Here is a 20,329-nt window from a genome sequence, read left to right as displayed (position 1 = left end):
TCCACAGATATATATCCATAGACTGTTTAAAAAAAAAAAAAAAAGTTCTGATAACGTGCACTCGCGATACTTTGTTACTCAGACTTTCCAACAGTACCAGAGCCAGAGAAAGCCATGCGACGTCCTTACGTCACTGTCCACTCGGCAATCTTCGGAAGGTTTCAGACTATACCAATAGATGCTTGGAATATCAAACATGCTGATATTGTTGTTATGGTGAACAAGACAATACGATTGTAAATGTATAGTTTAACACATTTTCTGTACCAGCACCGTGTAATGAAACATGCTGTTAAATCTCGGCGAGAACACGATAGGAAAGGCAATTTTATCTGTTATCGTTCATTATGCCTGTTCGTTTCTCTGTCCTCGCCATGGCGCCGTGTCCCTGCTCTCTCAGTTACTGAAAGTGGCCGCCTCTCTTCTACTGCCGACCCTACGCTCTCAGAATCACTCTGTACCCACAACCGCCATTTTGGAGGCAGAGAGCGCAGAGTTGGCAGCAGCAGAGATCGAACGAAAAAGGGGACACGGGGCCCAAGGTGAGCAAGTGTTTATGAGAAAACATGGAGGAGCAATGGGGGAAAGATGGCCGGGAGGGAGAAAAGTGTTAGCTCTGTGTAAGGGTCGTATAACCCAGTTGCTTGACTCTCACAGATTAGACGCGGGGAGTTCGATACAAGGCAAGATCCGCAACGTCCGTATGCATTCAAGAGCGTTCAATGTTTGAACCAGTATTTAAGTTACCTTATGCCATTCCTCGGCTGTCTCACGAAACCCTTAAAGAGACACACCCCATTTGAATTATTTGGGAAATATGTTATCAGAAAATTACCTTATGGCCTGGTTTAACGTTAGATTAACTCATTGTGAGCCATAGCCAACCATCAGAAACATTAAGTTACTTAGCTGATTCGTCAAATATACTGCTAGCAACAACAATCAAAACAGCAAAGCCTAAAACGCCATGCTAAAGCAGTGGGACCAAAGTAGACGATGCGTTTCACTCTTAATAGTGCTGAGCTTTGCCGTCATGTCAAGGTGGACCTGCACATTGGGGACGTCGCTACGTTAACGGACTGGAGCTAGCCAGTTCGCTAACGATAGCATGTTAGCAGCTAACAGTATAGCTTGCTAACGTCTAACATCTGGCAGCTAGCTGGAGCAAGTGTAACGCAGTAGAAGGTGTATCATTTGACCTCCAGTGTGTCTGATATGCCCAATGGGTCGTGCAGAGTTGCCGTGGGTTTTCATGCAACCACGTTAATGTTATGGTGGGGGGTGGGGGGAGAATCAGACTTACGCTACCTGGGCACTCAGCCAGGTCAGTTGGCCAGTCACACCTCAGTCGTTCCTTTTGCTAACGTTAGCGTGTTGGGGTCAGCCATTTCTGAAATAAGATTTGTTGTAGGTAATATGTTAACGAAGTACAACTAGGGTATAAGTCTAAACTGAACAAAATAGGGGTGAACTTAACGCTAGCGACGGTTAAAGGCGAGGGAGCTCGATAAAGTGTGGCAGGGGTTGGTGTGTGTGTGCATGGCTCCCCCCCCTAAATAGGCCCACAGTGTCTTTTGACCGGAAGTCAACAGAACACATTGCAATAATAATAGAAGAATAGGCTAGAAAAATGAATGACAGGACAACAACGATTTATAAATGAAAGGTGTTAAACAATGATCCATGGCCAGGGGATCTGATTATTGAAATGCACAGCCAGACAAATATTAGTGTGCCCCCATGATCATGGAAATCCTGTAGCAGTATCCCACCCCAGCCTGGAAAGCCATGAAATTCAATGCATTCATTTAACATCTTCAGTAAAGTCTTGAGATTGAATTTGCCACTTGTTGGGCTAAATTACATGTATCTTATTGCACTGAATGTTTTTCTGTGTGATCTGATACCTACTGGACATAGGCCTACCCTAACCCTGACATGTTATAAAAAATAATGGAAAGGTTGATTAATTTTCATTATAGCCCCAACATATAGGCCTAATTACATTTTGTGTAATGTGGGTTACAGTGAAAATATTAATTAGTTAGTCTACCTGTTTGTTCATTCAGTCAGCTTGTAGATAACCACCTTATTTACTAAATAAGGCTGCTGTGGTGGCCAGTACTTCAGCAATGTAGTAGGTTAATTGTACAATGTGAGGAGTCAGAACATATTGTGTTCCGTGGCCGTTTCAGAATTTCAGAATTCCTTGTGCTATACAGTTGTGTTCAAATAAATAGTGTGTTAAAAAGTCCAAAGTGCATCTTTCCACATTTCAAATGTAATGGGAGCATTCCCCATTCAATTCCAAGTGAGCATGTCACAGTGAATATTACAAATGACAAATAAATTATTTATTAATGACTGAACAAATAATGCAGACCATCTGTTGCTTTACTAGACTATTGGTTACACACTGTGCAGTAGGCCCATGCTTAGCCTGGATCCCCTGATTAGAAAGCCTATTATTGACATTTCAAACTAAGAGTCTACTTAATGTCCTAGTACTGTCCTAGGGGTACACGCCCTCTTGAGTCACTTCTGGATTTAGCTAACAAAAGTCAAGAAAGTTAAAAGTAAGTTACACTTATCCTGCATGATTAGTCTTGATATATTGTAGCCTACAAGCAACTAAGTTATAATATTATCCTTATCCTAGCACTATTCTAATGTATCTTAGGGAGACTTGTCCATGGATGTTTACAAGCTTGCTAATCATCTAAGCTTCATAAAAGCGTCTGGTTGCCACAATTGACAGTGTTGTATCAAGAACTTACCAACTTGACTTAAATGTATCAGTTTTCATCAGATTTGTACAGTATGGTCATGATTTTAATCAGATTTAGTAGTGTTTTAGTTTGTTGTTTTCAAACCATAAACTGTAAAAAAAAAAAGGAGAAAAATCTGTACAATCTGCACAATAGCATTTTACTATGTGACCACTCAGAGGAGGGGCGGGTCCGGAGAGAGCTAGGGAGAACTAGGCAGAGGCTGTATTAGTTGGAGGTGTGCATAGTAGCGCGAGGGCACACAATTGAATAGGACTTCACAGAATTTAAATAGGACAAGAAAAAATATCTTTCTCTGGCGGACACTGCACTGATATCAACAAATTCTTCATTCAGTTTTCTTTGTTGCTGTGGCCATTTATGATCCCATCTGCAACATAACCAAACAAAACACAAACTATTGTGGGCACCAACAAATATCAATAATTACCAGCAAATTCTTCAGTCATTCTTCTTTGTTGCTGTGGCTGTTTATGATCCAATCAGTAACATAGCCAGGCAAACTATAAGCTTGATGTGGACACCCACAAAAGTTTTAGGATACCTCAGATTTTCCATGAATCCAATGAATGACCTGAAATGGCGAAAAGCACTAAAGTGAAAACAAGTTTCATAATGTGTTTCATACATTCTCTCCACAACAGGTTATTTAACCATCACAGTGATTTCAAAGCTGTTTTATTAAAGGAATGCTCTGGAGCAAAAACGACCAAGGGTCTATTTTGAGAAGCTAATAGGTTAAACATTTTGTTGGAATTGGCAGAATTTTGAGCAAGAACGTTGTTTGCAAATAGGTTGGTAGGTTGAAGCAAACAATTTCCATGTGTCCTAGCTTCTGTTTCACCCCCTGTGTCTTAAAGCAAACAGACGCTGCTTTCAGAAGTTATTACACTGTAGAAGTTGAAAATTGCAGTTGCAATGGCAAGAAAATGTCAATTAATAAAATAAATAAAATTAACATTGATCGTTATTACCTTTTAAGGGGTTTTCATATCTCTGCTTCTTGAGGTCACGTACGAAAAAAAAAAAAAACCCTGAAAGGTTTTACCTAGCTCAAGTTGCTACAGCGCTACACTGTGGGTATGTAAATGGGAGGTCAGGGACATTCCTCCTGAGTGTAACACTGTACCTGCCTGACTTTGTTAGCTGCTGGCTGTAGGAACTTAGGAGCTAAGTGAAGCAGATTGTGTTGTATCGACAGTACACAGCAACCTAGGGAAACGGAGATCTTTGTGGAAACTTACCTGATTTCTCCTTTAAAAGTGTAAGAAAATAAATAAAAAAGAAATTAGTGCTTACCATTTCAGGTTATTATTTGTATTTAAACTTATGACATTTTAAGGGAAAAAATGTGTTTATAACTGACTTTTATTATTTCGAGTTACATTTCTATGCAGACTATGCACTTCAATGCATATATTAAGATACATAAATCTGTAAACAGTGACAGACCAGATCCATCACAGCCTGCATTGCTCTCAGGTTTGCAGTTAATTTGTCTGGAGGCAAGTTTGTACAATATCTACAGGGCTAATTGATACACAATTACCTTGATGCACGTGACGGTTTCTGACATTAGGCTATATGCACATTGTAATTATGTTTGTCTTGTTTGCTTCAGGTAGAACATAAAAAAATAGGTATTTCAATTTGATCTCCACTGTTGTTATTTCATAACACTAAACTGGCTATACATGCTTCTCATTAAGAATGTTTCTAGTACACAATGATGATTGTACTTTCAAAAGGTTGAGGTAACGTGTGATGTATGAAGTATCAAGTATGTATAAGCTGTTCTAGATTTTTATTAGATAAATGTGTTTAATGAAATTCCATCTATTGCAGTAAGTGACTGTGCCCTATATGGACCGTTGTGCATCTCTATGGCCTCTCAGCAAGATGAGACAGACCCCACAGCCTGCCCAAAGCTGGCCAAGCCAGTTCACATGCAGTACCTGGAGCGGTCACTGAGACTGGATTCCTTCTTGCAGCAAACAGCCAGTACGTTTAATGGAGACATTTCCAGGTAAATGAAGAGTTTTCTGAAGATTTCATTCACTTAAATACATTTTTTTCTTATAATGTTGCATGGATTATTATATAAGACTGGAAAAGTGTTGTTTCTCATTACATAGCAGTATGCCATCATGGGATGCTAGACAATAAAAGCAACTTGCAATGTTTTTTTGTTTGGGCAGTTAAATGTGTAGCCTGTGATTCTGGGAAAAGGTTGTTGATAATTGCAGTCAGGAGCCAGTAGAATTACCGCTTCTGTGGTCGTGAAGCAATGCATTGATTGGTTGGAATAGTGTATGGCTTTATTCAAGCCACTTTATTTTTCATTTACAATCTGAGGGGTATTTCACAAAGGCATAATTAAGAAATCCAAGATAAGTGATAAAGCAAGGCTTGATCTAGCATTGTCTGGTCATCCTAGCTCAACATGTGTCATTAACACCAAATCCAGGATGAGTAACGACTATGTTAAAGGGATATTACACTCATTTTCCACCTCTCCCAATTGATTTTTTCTCCAGTTCATCCAGCCGTTCTCTGAGTCTGGCGATACCACTAGCATAGATCATTGAATCGGATGAGCTCCAACCTAGCATAGATCATTGAATCGGATGAGACCATTAGCATCTCACTTGCTAGCATCACGTTTAAAAGTGACTAAGATTTCCGGTGGCATCATAGGTGTTGTGAAATAGCCCTCAGGTCTGCATAGGAACATAAACACAGATGGGACAACTGCAGGAAGTGATCTCAAACTATTTGATTTTAGATTAAATTTAACATTTTTGTATTCGCTGAAGGTTGTTTCTTGGGACCCCAGTGTTCCTCAGACCCCACATTTAAAACCACTGAACCAAAGCAATTTTCAGAATTTGACAAATAGTGTATTGGAGTAGAATTGCAAACGGCAACTTTAAATCGTTAAAGGTATAGTTTGTCATTGTCAATATTTTTTCTTCAACTCTTGTCAACATATGTCTTATGATGTTAGGCAACTACATCCAATTTCTCATAATTGGTTGTTTCTCATAATTGGTCACAGAATGCTGCATTTCTATTAGTGTTAACAATTATACACTAGAGCAATTAATGTTTGCCCATTGTAATATTTGGTAAGCTTGGTTTTCTGTTGTGCTTCAGTGAGGACAGTGATGACTCTTTGGCGGAGGGGCCCTCTCTTTTGGCCTCAAACCCACACGCTCCTCTGCAGGCAATCAAAGAAAAGCCTGCAGACCTCACAGAGAGTGGGAGAAGGACCAGGCTGACAGAAAGCAGCCCGATGAATGGAGCTGTGCTGTTAGGTTAGTTCAGCAATTTTCCGAAAGCAGATGTTCTTGAAGTTTTTTGTCCTAAAGCATTTTGTTTCTGTGTCTGACTGCCACTCTAATGGCCTTCTTTACAGAGCAAAACAAAGGCAGTTTGTACAATTTTTCCAAGCTGAAGAAGAGCAGAAAGTGGTTGAAGGTTTGTATTGTCCAAATGTTCTACTGTGTGTCCTCGAAGCGTTCAGTCCAATATTTGGCATGTGTGTGTTTTTTGTTTTTTTAATGTTTAAGTGGTGTGCAATGTTTCTTTTTTTAGGGCATTCTCTTAGGTGACGAATCCGATTCAGAGTCTGACTTGAGTGATTCAGACTTCTCTTTGTCCCATGAAGAGCTACAAGACATGCTGCGGCTCCACAAACTCACCAAACTCCATCAGAGCAGGTTTCATTCAGACCGTGAGGTGAGAAATACACAAATACTTGCGATTAACAGTGAATAGAAAATTAGATAATTAAATATAAATTGAATATTCAAAATACATGTTCTCACCTTGTTTCCACAGCTGCAGCAGTATCAGTATTACAGTACAGGTCTTCTCTCCTCCCATGACCCCTTCTATGAACAACAGCGACAACTATATGGGCCAAAGAAGAAGAAGTTCAAGGAGGAAAAGAAATGTAAGACCATGTGCCCTAATTTGAGTCTCGCTCATCCTAAATTACAAAATAAATGTGCTAGTTCAACGTAATGGGCAAGACATTGAAGTACAAACATTGAGGAGTCAGTTCAGTGCCCCCACATGCTACATGATAGCTGTATTTTATGTACAAGAACTTTAATTTTGCACTTGCCAAATAGTTTAGGGGCCTATGCAGCAGCATTTTATTTAAAAACAAAAACATATTCATGTATAATAGAAAGGATACAGGTGAAAATGAGAATTGAGGACTAATAGTTTCTATTCCTCTGGCAGCAAAACTGAAAAAGGTAAAGAAGAAGAAGAAAAGGGGTGATGACTTCTGTGCAGAAGGACGGCCATATGTCACCAAAATCTTTGCCAAGTTTACTCATGATATTCCTCTTCCCTTGTCCAAGAAGAAGCACTTAACCATTGAGCAACTAAATGCAAGGAGACGAAAAGTCTGGCTTACCATTGCAAAAAAAGAGAATCCAAAGGTAAAAACATGACAGACACTAAATGATTTGTCGGAATAACCAAATAGTAAAACTGATCTTTATCTGTATCTGTCATTCCAGGCATTTAAACAGAAAGCATCAGCGAAAAACTTTGTTCTGTCTAATGCCAAAAAGGTAAAACTGTTCTGGTGTATTTCTTCCACTTTGTTTTTGCCATTGTCATTGTTATACTGTCTGTGATAACTAGGGCTGGGAGGGTATGGATTTTTTCTTACCGCCGTTGAAAAGTAAGAAATTATCACGATTTGCGGTACACTGTTTTAAACTTTAAAATAGTTTTCACTTGCAAGATTTGCAAATAGAACAAGAAGATTTTCAGTCATAACAAGGTAAAATCAAGTGCAAAAATGTCTAAAAATTCATTGTTATAATATTGTTATACGCATATATAAAAGAAAAATAAGCATATGATCACTTAATTTAAGGTTATTTATCTCACTCAGAATTCTAGGGTTTGTTTTTGCAGTGCAATCTCAATCTAATCAAAAACACTGCAGTAAAGCTAAAATTACATCTTACTCTGTGCAGGGAGCATACATGTTGTGGTGCATCCCAAAAAGGCAAAAGCCCATAAATTAGGTCCATAGTATGCAGTCAGGTATTGAAGTTTAACTAGCCAAATAGTTATATGGAATTTTATTCCACAGTGTTCAGCCCAACTACCAGTATTAAATGTAAGCGGTTGGAAAGTATGTCTCAGTTTCTTGTGTGTGTTTGATTGCGTTTTTGTGCCTGCACATTCTTTTGTGCTTCAGTTGGCACACCAGTGCATGCGTGAGGTACGTCGCGCTGCTATCCAGGCCCAAAAGAACTGCAAAGAGACTCTGCCACGTGCCCGCCGGCTCACCAAGGAGATGTTGCTCTACTGGAAGAAATATGAGAAGGTTGAGAAGGAGCACCGTAAGCGTGCCGAGAAAGAAGCTCTTGAACAGCGCAGGTTGGATGAGGAGATGAAAGAGGTACACTCAACAGATTTCATAGCAGTGTTTATCCGTGCAAACACATACACTGGACTATACTGGCCTCGTGGATGTAACTGGCCCCTGTACTTCATGAATTCAATCTTTTTGGTCATTTGTTCTTCTGCAGTCATCTACTACAAGTGACACTGGCTTTCTGACTTTAAATTAACCTGCTCCTTGGTACATAGTGCATCACTGTCTACATACAGAAACCACTATCACCAGGCTTTTATGATGTGCATTTGCAGGCAAAGAGACAGCAGAGAAAGCTGAACTTCCTCATCACACAGACGGAGCTATATGCTCACTTTATTGGTAGCAAACAGAACCTGGCAGGAGGGCACAGCACCCAGGATGAGATCCTGAAGAAACTAGAGGACAAGACTTCCCAGAGGCAGATTGATATTGGTGGAGGGGTCATCGTGAACATGGGCCAGGAGGATTATGGTAAGAAGAGATCTACCCTGACTGTCTTGCAATGATATGTGATTTTTTAAAACTTGCCTCAGCTCTGGTGGCATTTTTGTTTTTGCACATAATGACTATTTGTGAATGATCATTCTCCCACTCAACATGAAATACATTAGGAGGTTGAAACTTGAATAATGGATTTCCTCTGGGAATTGGAATTGGTCATGTCTTTTTGAGAATTTAATATTCTGTGTTTTTTTTTAATTATTATTTATTTATTTATAGCTGTTTAGGAGTTTCACATTATAAATTTAGAAAGTTTTAATCAGTTGAATGTTTCTTAACTTTTCGACACCATGGGCTGATCAGAAGCTACTTGTTTAGACTTAGAGTTTTCTCATGCATCAAGGATCAACAAACTATGTCAATACTTGATTCAAGGGTAACGTATCACATCTCGCACATGCACAGAACGTACGCTTCGGTGTGTTCCGAGGCACTTTTTTGACCGACCCGGGGAGAGGGGAGCCGACTGTTCAGTCCGACTGCTTTTCTGCCGACAGTCGGTCGTCGGGTTGGTGTGTGCAGGGCAGGCCTTAACAAAGGTGTCCCACAAGAATCAATCCTGAGTCCAGTCCTTTTCACCATTTACATCAACACCATCAACACAGCTGTGGAGAGCACTAAAATGGATCTTTTTGCCGATGACACAGTTTCATGTTGGCCTGCTCCCACCTTAGCTCAAGCTTCCCAATCCTTACAGCAGTGCTTTAATATACTATAGGCCAATTGATTGGAAAAACATCAAGCTAACATGCTCAAACTGTTGTTTGAAAGCATGATTACGATAACTGGTGGAGTTTTGAGCAATGCAAAACATGAAAGCACACCAGGCATACACTTGCATCAAAAACAAACTGTATTTCACACCACTGACAATGTTCAAAATCGAATGAAACTCCTGTGGTAGTGTAGTGAGTTTGTCTACAGACAAATAGAAGTATTGTAAGCATCAGTGTTTTTCGAAAGGTTGTAAAAATATAATTTTATGAAGGGTGTGTTTTTAGGCTATCTTAGCTGTCTTCCTGTCACTGGCCACCTTAAAGGAAAGGCTTAACAAGTCAGTGTCAACAGTCAAGCGAATGCAGCGCAAACCACAGTCAGTGAACGCGAAAGTAGAGTAGCCGAGAGTAGCTTGTGTTGGATAAAGGCATCTGCTAAATTACTATATGTGGCCTAAATAAAGACATAGCCAAATTGGATACATTTGAACAACATGTGGATTGTGGAAGCAGTCTTGGGCATGAATCAGTGAGGAAGAGTTTAATTCCACAATCAAGTTTCGTTCATTTGAAAGAATAAATGGAGTTCAGTTGATTTGAAAGCATAAATCTCATAACTCACTGTTAAATATTTACTGAATATTTATTGAAGCTGACTTTGGGCTAGGCTAATACTTGATATGTAGGCCTGTTGAAGCTACAATAAATAGGTATAGAAATTATGTTTAGCCTATTATTCTTAATTTTAGTAAAATAACATGGTACCACCATTTCCAGAATGGAAATGCACGTTGCATGCATGTTGGACGCCATATGTATTTGTTTTTATCCGTTTTGCATCTGTATATATTTTTCATATTCATTTAATTTCAATCTTCACAGACTGTGAATACTACAAGGCACAGGCTCTGAGAAATGCCAAAGAGGCCTATCAGATCCACCAGACCAGGGTATGTTGTTAAAGCCTCATGTGTTAGAAATTGTTTTTGTCTTAACATCACATCAATGAATATTTGCATGTTTTTTATTTTATTTTATTTTACTGCAGACCAGATTATTTGATGAGGAGGCAAAGGACAGTCGATGTGCTTCTCTCCATGTGGCCAGCGTATCTGGGTCAGGATTTGGAGAAAGCTATAGCTTGGCCAACCCATCGATTCGTGCAGAGGAAGACATTCCACAGCCCACTATTTTCAATGGAAAGCTGAAGGGCTATCAGCTGAAAGGCATGAACTGGCTAGCTAACCTCTATGAGCAGGTAACCTCCATGTGTCATGTCATATGCCTCCATAGGTACATACTGTAAACTCCATTTGTGGTATTATTACGTGTCTGGCCAGCAGGGGGACGGGGGGTATGTCCAGAGAATTTTAAGCATGTCTGGGACACTAGTGCAGATCTTGCTAGGCTGTTTTTCCGCTAGGAGACTGGGGGGAGCAGGGAAAGCTTCCATTCTCACCACGAGAGGTCATTTAGCCATCATTAAGTTGAAAATGTTGCATAGAGGGCATTTAATAAAAGCGTAGCGTCTTAGCAGCCTAACTGGTGCACACACAAAACTGACTAGATCAGCCATCAGGAAACAATGTATGTGGTCCTACCTTTGCTGTAAATACATTTCTGCATTTTTCTTACTATATTGTTGGATATTTGCAGGTGTTGCTACTACTGTTTATCACAATCGATTTCACCATCCCTTCTCGTTGCTTATTGGCCTGCCATTTTTGTGTCTGAGCGAAACATTAGTGAACTATCATGTTCCAGACTAGTATCTCCCTGAAAGGAGATGTAGGCAGGGCCAGGCTAGCAGACACCCGTGCGTCCTTCCTAAATAGCTATGCAGAGTAGACAATACCTATGCCCAGTGTACTTGAATGGTCTTGTGGTTTTTTTTCTGTAGAAAATGATTGTAGAAGCCACATGTGTATGTTTATTTTTGACGGTGATGTGGTGATGACTTTCAAGGGCTTGAATACTTCCCCAAGCTACTGTATATTTATTTTGAAATATCATTAAAGTGGTTTAATCCTTTTTTCTACAGGGCATCAATGGCATTCTTGCAGACGAGATGGGTCTAGGCAAAACAGTCCAGAGCATTGCTCTGCTGGCTCACCTTGCAGAGGTATGCCTGCCCGTTTTCACATAAGGTTAACATTTACTGGTTTTCAGTAGTTCACTTGGAGAAACTGCTTGAAGGAAGCTTATCTATGTGTATATTAGTATAATTTATAAACATACATGTTCATAATTTTGAGCTTTCCAAAAAAGTTGGAATTACATGGAATTTTTAAAAACATAAACCAGTATTCCAGCATATACTGATAGTCATATTTGTGTCATTATTTTGTGAGTTTTCCTATGCTTCATGTCTTAAAACGTAATTCGAGGGATTTCAACCCAGGGTCTATTTCACCAGGAAGAAATTCCATGGCTTTCTGCTCTTGTATCGTTAAATCAATTGAGCGTGCCCACTGATATGACGATACTGGACCAGGACGCCATACAATTTTCTTCCTACAGGCACAGGTCTTGTAAAACTTTTTAAATAAACTCCTGGTACGCTGAGTTATGATGCTTTGTTTTGTGTGTAGGGGCTCTATTCATACTATTGCAGAAGCATGGTGCTGTTTTGAGCATGCTAAGTGGTTAAAAACCTGAGCAGCCTGCTCAAAGCACCTCCACTGTTAGCCTCTCGGCTGGATGCGCTGAAGCCGGTCAAACTTGGTACTCCTTAAAGGGATAATCCGGAGTGAAATGCACTTTGGATCAATTTTTCGGACTATTGGGAGTACATACGTTGAGTTGACACCAAAATCATGTCATTCGGATGTATTTTGAGAAAGTTCGAGCTCACCGTTTTTAGCCAAAACTCGTTAGCCTGGAAGTGACTCGGGCATGTTCTTTCGCCGCTACAAAACGCTATTTTTATACCTCTTCTACTGTTCCAAACAACACTACACTTACGTGGTAGTGAGTAGAGGATCCCTAAAGCCAAACCGAAGTATCCCCACGTCTTTATGTGGTCGGATAGAGTCCAGAATTAATTTAATCGAGTCCGTACCTTTCCGGAAATGTTAATAAAGTGTTGTTAAAACGTTGCTAGCTGCAGCTGCGACATTTCCGGAAAGGTACTGACTCGATTAAATTTATTCTGGACTCTCTATCCGACCACATAAAGACGTGGGGATACTTCGGTTTGGCTTTAGGGACCCTCTACTCACTACCACGGAAGTGTAGTGTTGTTTGGAACAGTAGAAGAGGTATAAAAATAGCGTTTTGTAGCGGCGAAAGGACATGCCCGAGTCACTTCCAGGCTAACGAGTTTTGGCTAAAAACGGTGAGCTCGAACTTTCTCAAAATACATCCGAATGACATGATTTTGGTGTCAACTCAACGTATGTACTCCCAATAGTCCGAAAAATTGATCTAAAGTGCATTTCACTCCGGATTATCCCTTTAAGTCAACGTAGTCTAGCTCTCGAGGGTGTGTTCGACTTTTTGTAATGGTGAAATAGACCATGGGTTGAAATTGCTCTTGCATTACACTTTAATGATTTCCATTTTGTCTACTTTCTTGCTTGCTACATTCACACTTATGTCTGCTGCATCTGGTTTTGTGGTTCAATTATAGCGTGACAACATTTGGGGACCATTCCTCATCATTTCACCTGCTTCAACTCTTAACAATTGGCACCAGGAATTCTCTCGTTTTGTGCCTAAATTCAAGGTAAGAATATGGATCTGAACCACCCCTTTAAAGGAGTCCTAGAATTCAAAACCACATTGACCTTGTTCCTGTTGAATTTAGGCTGCGAGCAGTGTCCAAAGGACAACACCAAAGACTTTACCGCGTCCCCCGCCTGCTTTCGTATGCAAATTGGGAAATAGAAACAGCCGTGTTGAAATGCTCCAATCTGAACAGAGCTCAGATAACACGTAATAGGCGCCCATCCCCCTTTAGATACACCCCCTCTCATTTGCATACCTTCGATTAATAATTCTTGTTAAACTGCTCTTACCATGCTAGTATCTAGTCTATGGCAGAGACGTTGTAATGCTAGCGTTATTACAGCTAACTTTGGAGAGTTACTATACTAAGAAATGTACTGATAAAACTTACCAATCTAACACATTCATTCTGTTGGGGAATCTGCTGCACTTCATCTTCGTCAGAACCTTCTTCTGACTCGGTTTATACATGTACGGCTGTATTCCTTATTTAAATCCATTGTTGATAGCTTTATCAAAGACTTTGGCTTTATTTACCAGCAGTAAATGTAGTTTCACTTTGCTCTAGCTTCAGACCGGTGGATTGAGCCAATCAACTTTCAGGACATGTCGGCCAATAGACCAATCAGCGCGCATCTCATTTGAATATTCATGAACTTGCTGAGTGGGCGGGAAAAACAAACTGTTTCATTGCAAGGCTTATTTATGACCTTGTATTAGGCGATCTAGCAGTGCTCCTGGGGCGTTTTCAGCCCCACAAATTTACATATGACATTATTTAGGCTCAAAGATCAATTTGTAATGGTCAAAAAATGCGTTCTATGACTCCTTTAATATAGTCTTACCAACTTTTTAAAACTGTTTACTGTTATTTTTACCTCCGCCAAGGAGGTTATGTTTTCATCGGGGACTGGCGTATATTTGTCTGTCTGTTTGTTTGTCTGTCTGTTTGTCTGTCTGTCTGTCTGTTTGTTAGCAAGATAACTCAAAAAGTAACGGATAGATTACGATGATATTTTCAGGGAATGTCAGAAATGACCCAAGGAAGTAACGATTAGATTTTGGGAGTGATTCGTAAAACCGTCGGGATTCTGGAGCCGTTTATGTTTTTCGGTTAGTCGTGTAATGGCATGGTATGGCCACGTGGTGGCGATCTGAATAATTTTGTTTCAAATGTATGACAACCTAGGAGGAACAATACAGGCGGAGGTCTGCACTCTCTGAGTGCTTTTCTAGTTTAATTATTGTATTGTTTTATTTTGTAAGTCGCGGTGGGCAGTGTTGAGAAAAATGCAAATAAAAAGAGTTCAGTGAACTAAAAGTAGCAGAATAACAATGTTAAATATTAGAATAACAAATAAAATATTAAGGAAGGGGGAATACTCAGTCCGAACTAATAGCAAGATAATAAAATATATGTTTTAAGCAGGACTAAAATTGTCAATGGTGGACCAGGATATAATCTGGGATGGAAGATTATTCTAAGTCATTTTCATCATCATCTTCATCCAAATTAAACTCTCTGTAGTTCCCCTTTAGTAGCGATTAATCAATTGGTCTTATTTTCTTTAGGTTTTGCCATACTGGGGTAATCCCCATGACCGAAAAGTCATTAGGAAGTTCTGGAGCCAGGTAGGTAAAAGATACTAATATAATATTTTATCGAAAGGATTTGGACAGACACATTATTGAATATATCCTTTGTTCTTCCAGAAAACTCTGTACACCCAGGACGCCCCCTTCCACGTTGTCATTACAAGCTACCAACTTGTGGTACAAGATGTGAAGTATTTCCAGCGAGTGAAGTGGCAGTACATGGTTCTGGATGAGGCCCAGGCCTTAAAGAGCAGCACCAGGTACTGAAAATTCTGCAACTGATGTTGCCATGTTCCAAAATCCTAAGGCCATCTACATGAGAATGATGGAGTGGAGGCTTCTTTCCTGTGTTCCCCATGATGTGCAAAATGTGAAGCCTGGGTTGAAAGCCTCAATATTTGTTACCGTGAACTGCACATGAATTGCAAGTGAAAACAGACAGCAGCTATACCAGTGATAATAATATGTGATGACCCCAAATACCATCTAGTGTTTCTTAGACCTTGTAAAAATATTCAACTACAAAATCAGCATGGAAGTCAGGCACTCTTGATCTTATGGGAGGCTTAGTTGTAGCAGTGCAAATGTGTGCTGAATTCCTTCTAAAGGTTCATTGCTTCTGAAAAATAATTGGTAATCGATCAACAATATTAGTATGTCAGTTTGCAGTTAACTGGTTAGATTTCCTTACATCCTATCTTATCATAAGCTAAGTTTCCATTACAGCTTTCCACTACAGCTTTCCACAAAATAAAAGTGGTATTTGTGACCCTGCAAAGTGAAACCAATCGCTTTGGTAAAATGTACAAAATTAAGTTATTGTGCTGCATGAACGGCCATAAACTAAGCTTTCCAACAATATGTATATCGAGGGTATTTGAAAAACTATCGCTAAGATAACCGGATTCAAAGTTGACATGGTTCTCCCGTCACAACGTGCCAGAAAAGGAGAAATTTTTAAGCGGCGTGGACAACGGGAATGACTGCTAATGTGTTGAATCTCCACTGGGTTTAAGAGTCAAAACGTATGTTTTTCCCATGAAATTTGTTCACGATGTGAGTATAGACTGTACACTGTCGAATTAAGCGAAAACATGAAATTCAACATTTTAGCCCGAACTTTGTTTATTGTGGATTTTCTCAATATACCATCGGGCGCAAAGCGACTGGTTTTGCTTTGCAGGGTCACATTTATTAAAATTCAACAAAGAACAATTGTGAATGGTCAGTGTTTCCATTAAGTGATGCAATGCAACTAAATATGGACATATTGACAATATTCAGATTTCATGACATTTCATGCCACTGGATCTCCCAAAAAGTTACAAGTTTTGAGTAAGTTGCATCCATCAAAAAAATTGCAGTTAAATTGAGGGGGTCAGAATGTAAAGGGAGGGAAAATATTGAAAGCTAAACCCTTATACAGTGGGGAGCACATGTATTTGATACCATGCTAACACAGGAATATAATATCATCATTTGACAATTGATCTTAATGCCTTAATTAAAAAAAATAGTAAAAATCAAACCGCCATGGACACCAAATTTCTTTGTGATTGAAGAATGTATCGTAAATAAATAAATGTTTTCCTTAAATGCTAAGGGAAGGAAGTATTTGACCCCCTATGTAACCCTATGGGAATTTAACACATAGGGTTAACATAGGGGCATCACATACCCTTCACTATAGCTAGAGATTGGCATGGTGTTTTTTCCAGTAGGCCTATTAGCCTGTTTGATTTGCATTGAGCTCAATGAGCATCAAACAGGCTAATAGGCCTACTGGAAAAAGCACCATGCCAATCTCTAAAGCTATGGTGAAGGATATGTGATGATGTGAGGCTATTTTAATTCCAACGGCCAAGGGAACTTTATCAGGATGCATAATATCCTGGATCCATGAAATAGCTGGTCTTAAAAAATAAAAATCTGCCTGCTCCTATGTTAACCCTATGTGTTAAATTCCCATAGGGTTACATAGGGGGTCAAATACTTCCTTCCCCCTAGCATTTGGGATGAACATTTAATTATTTACGATACATTCTTCAATCACAAAGAAAATTGGTGTACTTTGCGGTTTTATTTTAACTCATTTTTGGAATCAAGACAATAAGATCAATTGTCAAATGATGATTTTATATTCCTCTTTTTAGGCAAATTTAGCATGGTATCAAATACATTTTCTCCCCACTGTACCTAGCAGCTACAACGTGTGAGAATTCTGCGAGGACATTGTCTACAGTTATCATTATAAATGCAAACATGGCTGGTATCATGTGACTCACCTAAATGTAAAAAATGTGTTTCCATTTCACTTTTGTGAAATAATGCTATTGCAATACATCTGAAAAAACACCTCATGCGAGCGAAAAAACTTTTCCGCAATTTATTTGTGCATTTTCAGGGTTAATGGAAACACGCCTATTAGACAACCTTTTCTAAAGAACTATTTGCAATTTGATTTACTGTATGTATAACTGGAAATAGTACATTGCTTGCAAATTATCTACAACATCTTGTCCGACAACTTCAACACACTGCATGGATTAAGCTTGAATTCCTCTGATGACATTTAATTTAAATCAGTGTCAGTCATGTTTATTGCCATGATGTTTAAAAGAGGTCCAGCCCTTTTGAGAGATCCTCCAATCAATATACAGAAGCTTTACCACACTGAAAACTAGGAATAATAATCTCATGTGCCGTTGAAACCCAGAGGTGCTGAGCGTCAATGGATAAGTGGGTCATCCTCCGACAGGCTTCTATGAGAAAATAAATAATCATGAACGATTTTGGAGAAATCCTTGCTTAACAGACTAGTGGTGAAGTTTAACACTTTCTAGTGCAAAATGTTGATTTGGAATAGCAGTTGGAGTTAGGTCAATACTATACAACAAATTTAATTGACACACTTCTTGGTGACATTTCAGAGGAGGCTGGGTTTCCCTTGTACTCTTAGAGCAGTCGCCTCAGTTTGGATCTGATCTGCAAAATTTGTTTGTCTTTTGTCATGTGTTTTTTTGCGGCCCAGACAAAACAAATCTGGATACCATATGCCAAAAAAAATGGACTTTGGCTGGCATTCTGAACAAGGTTTTAAGACTTCCTTTGGCCTGGTGAAGTCTGATGAGGATTGGCCTTTAGAAATGTACACATCCCAGAAACATACATTTTCCTGAAATACACTGATGTATAATGATTTTTTTTCTTCCCTGTTTGACAGTGTAAGATGGAAGATACTTTTACAGTTCCAGTGCAGAAATAGACTTTTACTCACAGGAACTCCCATTCAGAACACAATGGCTGAGGTGAGACCCTTCGACACAAAGGCTGTGTATTTTCTGTGCTTGTAATAATAGTGGTAATAATTATGACAACAGTAGTTATAATAATAATAACAAGTATTCCGTCTTCAGCTCTGGGCCCTTCTTCATTTCATCATGCCCACTTTGTTTGACTCACATGAGGAATTCAATGAGTGGTTCTCAAAAGACATCGAAAGCCACGCAGAGAATAAGTCTGCCATCGATGAGAGTGAGTTAAATATGTCACCACTTTTTCCACCTGTAAACTAATGGCATATGTGTGCTACCCATGGTACAGAGGCAGTTTTTTCATGGGCAGTTTGGGCGGTTGAGGGGGTCATACAAGCTAGGAATGCCAATGCACGGGGACCTGGGAAATTTCCTGATACCACTCCATCTCTATCTCCCACTCACTTTTTGTCCGTCTCTCACTATCACAATCACAGTAAAGATCACAATAAAGGCAAAAGAGACAGAAAAATATGCAAATAAAACGAATAGCATATTAACATTATTTAAATGAATTCTGCATTCCAACTCATTGACTGGCACAGTAAATTAATAATATCGTATTTTCCAGACTATAAGTCACACTTTTTGTTCATAGTTTGGCTGGTCCTTCAACTTACAAATATAATTTAACATGAACCAAGGAGTAAACATTACTGTCTACAACCATGAGAGGGCGCTCTAGGCTTGTGGAATGAGATCAGGAACTTGGTGACTGTGCAACAGATCAGACATTTTTTCGAAGGCCTACTTAAAGGAATACGCTTCACCTGTGATGAGGCTGAATATAGTTCCAAGTAAATATCTGCCCAGGTAATAGCCTCGTTCGATTTTGCATTATGATTTGTACTTGTTCTGAACACACATCTCCCAAGATATATTTAGAAAAAAAATTAGATGTCTCAGTCACTTTTTTGGAGGACGTGCTAACTGACACCCTTCATTTACAGCAACTGTGCTAAGCTAAAGCTAGGAACGCTGCTCCCAAAGCAGGACAATGCCCGGACTGATTTTAACCGGGTTTTTTTCACTGTTCTAACTCTGGGGGTGACCGAGACTGGCTTAATTTCATTTTTGGGTGGCGTATTCCTTTAAGCCCAAAAGTCAGAGGGAGGTAGGGGATGCCACCCCCAGGAAAATGTATTAAATATTGCTATGTAAATGCACAAGTTCTGCATACTTTAGCCCAGGGCTGTACAGAGCGCATTTTGCTCCTAAAATGAATCCACACCAAGTGGATCAAAGTATAGTAAAAATTTTGCGCATCTATATACAAACTTCAGAGTTGACAACTCATACGCACCTGGCTGGACACTCACTCTTTCAGCATCAACCTCGCGCTCTCACACACACGCAAGAAATGTCTCTCCAAATCCATTCTTCTTTTTCTTCAATCTGTTCATTGGTGTGAGATTGAAGTTGGTGACTATGTTAATGATAAAAATGTTGACTATAACAATTACTGTGTTCATTTCAAATATCACGGTTGATAAACACGGTGTGGAAACCGTGTGTTATCCTCCCAGCTTCACCCGAGCCTGCATTTGACCTAGGCCTGGTGGACTTCTATGAAACAAAAATGGTATCCTACTGATTCTGTTGTCTAAATGATGGATTAAACCACAATTCGGTGTAGGCTACACCTGCTTTAAAAAAGCGGAACATTTTCATCGCAAATGTGCGCTATCATATAGCCACTCTGCGTCTTTTTTATGTATAGGCTACGTTCACATTAAATCCATTCCACTAACGATATCAGGAGAATACCGTAATGTTTTATTTTGAGCACTGGTTGTCACTCATTGGATATAACAAATATACCAAACTCCAAGACAGGTCATGGTCGAGTAAGTTAAGCACCCAGCCAATTAAACATGACCAAGGAAAAAGTGAACGGGACAACTCACAATGCCATGCCACGGCTACCTAAATCATAGTTAACATTGCTGGACACTCATCTTTTCTATTACACCAGAAATATTTGTCTTTTACCTTTGTTAGTTTTTTGAACATTCATGTTATTTAATGAAAACATGTATCCTTGAAAACATGTATCCTTGAACTATGTGTGACTATTTTTCTAAAACGGATAGTTCCGGTCCTTGATTGTGATTGGCTGAATCGCGTTCGATGCCGTTGTAAATATCATGATAAACTCACACCTTGACCGCATTTCGTTCTGTAGTAATGCGCTACCACAAAACTAGCACAAAAGTTTGAGTGGCTGCGTCTTGTTGTTGCATGGCAACCATTCATATGGGGGGAATA

General features: G+C 39.4%; 1 protein-coding gene and 1 long non-coding RNA gene across 4 annotated transcripts in view; one reads left to right on the top strand and one right to left on the bottom strand.

The window, feature by feature from the left end:
* The first annotated feature begins 235 nt into the window (after positions 1-235).
* Positions 236-20,329, top strand: part of ino80 (INO80 complex ATPase subunit) — a 44,340-nt gene continuing 24,246 nt past the window's right edge. The window contains exons 1-18 of one of the 3 annotated variants that reach the window (XM_062551654.1): positions 236-542; positions 4,635-4,815; positions 5,946-6,106; positions 6,208-6,269; positions 6,387-6,530; positions 6,633-6,747; positions 7,044-7,246; positions 7,328-7,381; positions 8,023-8,226; positions 8,478-8,676; positions 10,305-10,372; positions 10,471-10,680; positions 11,464-11,544; positions 13,054-13,149; positions 14,724-14,783; positions 14,865-15,007; positions 17,971-18,055; positions 18,164-18,281. In XM_062551654.1, coding sequence (XP_062407638.1) covers positions 287-542; positions 4,635-4,815; positions 5,946-6,106; positions 6,208-6,269; positions 6,387-6,530; positions 6,633-6,747; positions 7,044-7,246; positions 7,328-7,381; positions 8,023-8,226; positions 8,478-8,676; positions 10,305-10,372; positions 10,471-10,680; positions 11,464-11,544; positions 13,054-13,149; positions 14,724-14,783; positions 14,865-15,007; positions 17,971-18,055; positions 18,164-18,281 — 2,440 coding nt within the window. In that variant the 5' untranslated portion in view covers positions 236-286. Of the gene's footprint in view, positions 543-2,435; positions 2,577-3,970; positions 4,054-4,634; positions 4,816-5,945; positions 6,107-6,207; positions 6,270-6,386; positions 6,531-6,632; positions 6,748-7,043; positions 7,247-7,327; positions 7,382-8,022; positions 8,227-8,477; positions 8,677-10,304; positions 10,373-10,470; positions 10,681-11,463; positions 11,545-13,053; positions 13,150-14,723; positions 14,784-14,864; positions 15,008-17,970; positions 18,056-18,163; positions 18,282-20,329 lie in introns of those variants that run through there. The other 2 variants (XM_062551655.1, XM_062551657.1) reach the window with 2 other exon arrangements.
* LOC134098541 (uncharacterized) lies at positions 2,965-3,795 on the bottom strand. Its single transcript, XR_009941069.1, has 3 exons — positions 3,764-3,795; positions 3,334-3,363; positions 2,965-3,159 (listed from the first exon to the last, which is right to left on the bottom strand). It is a non-coding gene; the product is annotated as an uncharacterized LOC134098541 (long non-coding RNA).

Source organism: Sardina pilchardus, chromosome 12 (genome assembly GCF_963854185.1).
Source record: "Sardina pilchardus chromosome 12, fSarPil1.1, whole genome shotgun sequence".
Taxonomy (NCBI): domain Eukaryota; kingdom Metazoa; phylum Chordata; class Actinopteri; order Clupeiformes; family Clupeidae; genus Sardina; species Sardina pilchardus.
Note: the sequence above shows the minus strand (reverse complement) of the source record. Positions and strands in the feature narration are given on the sequence as shown.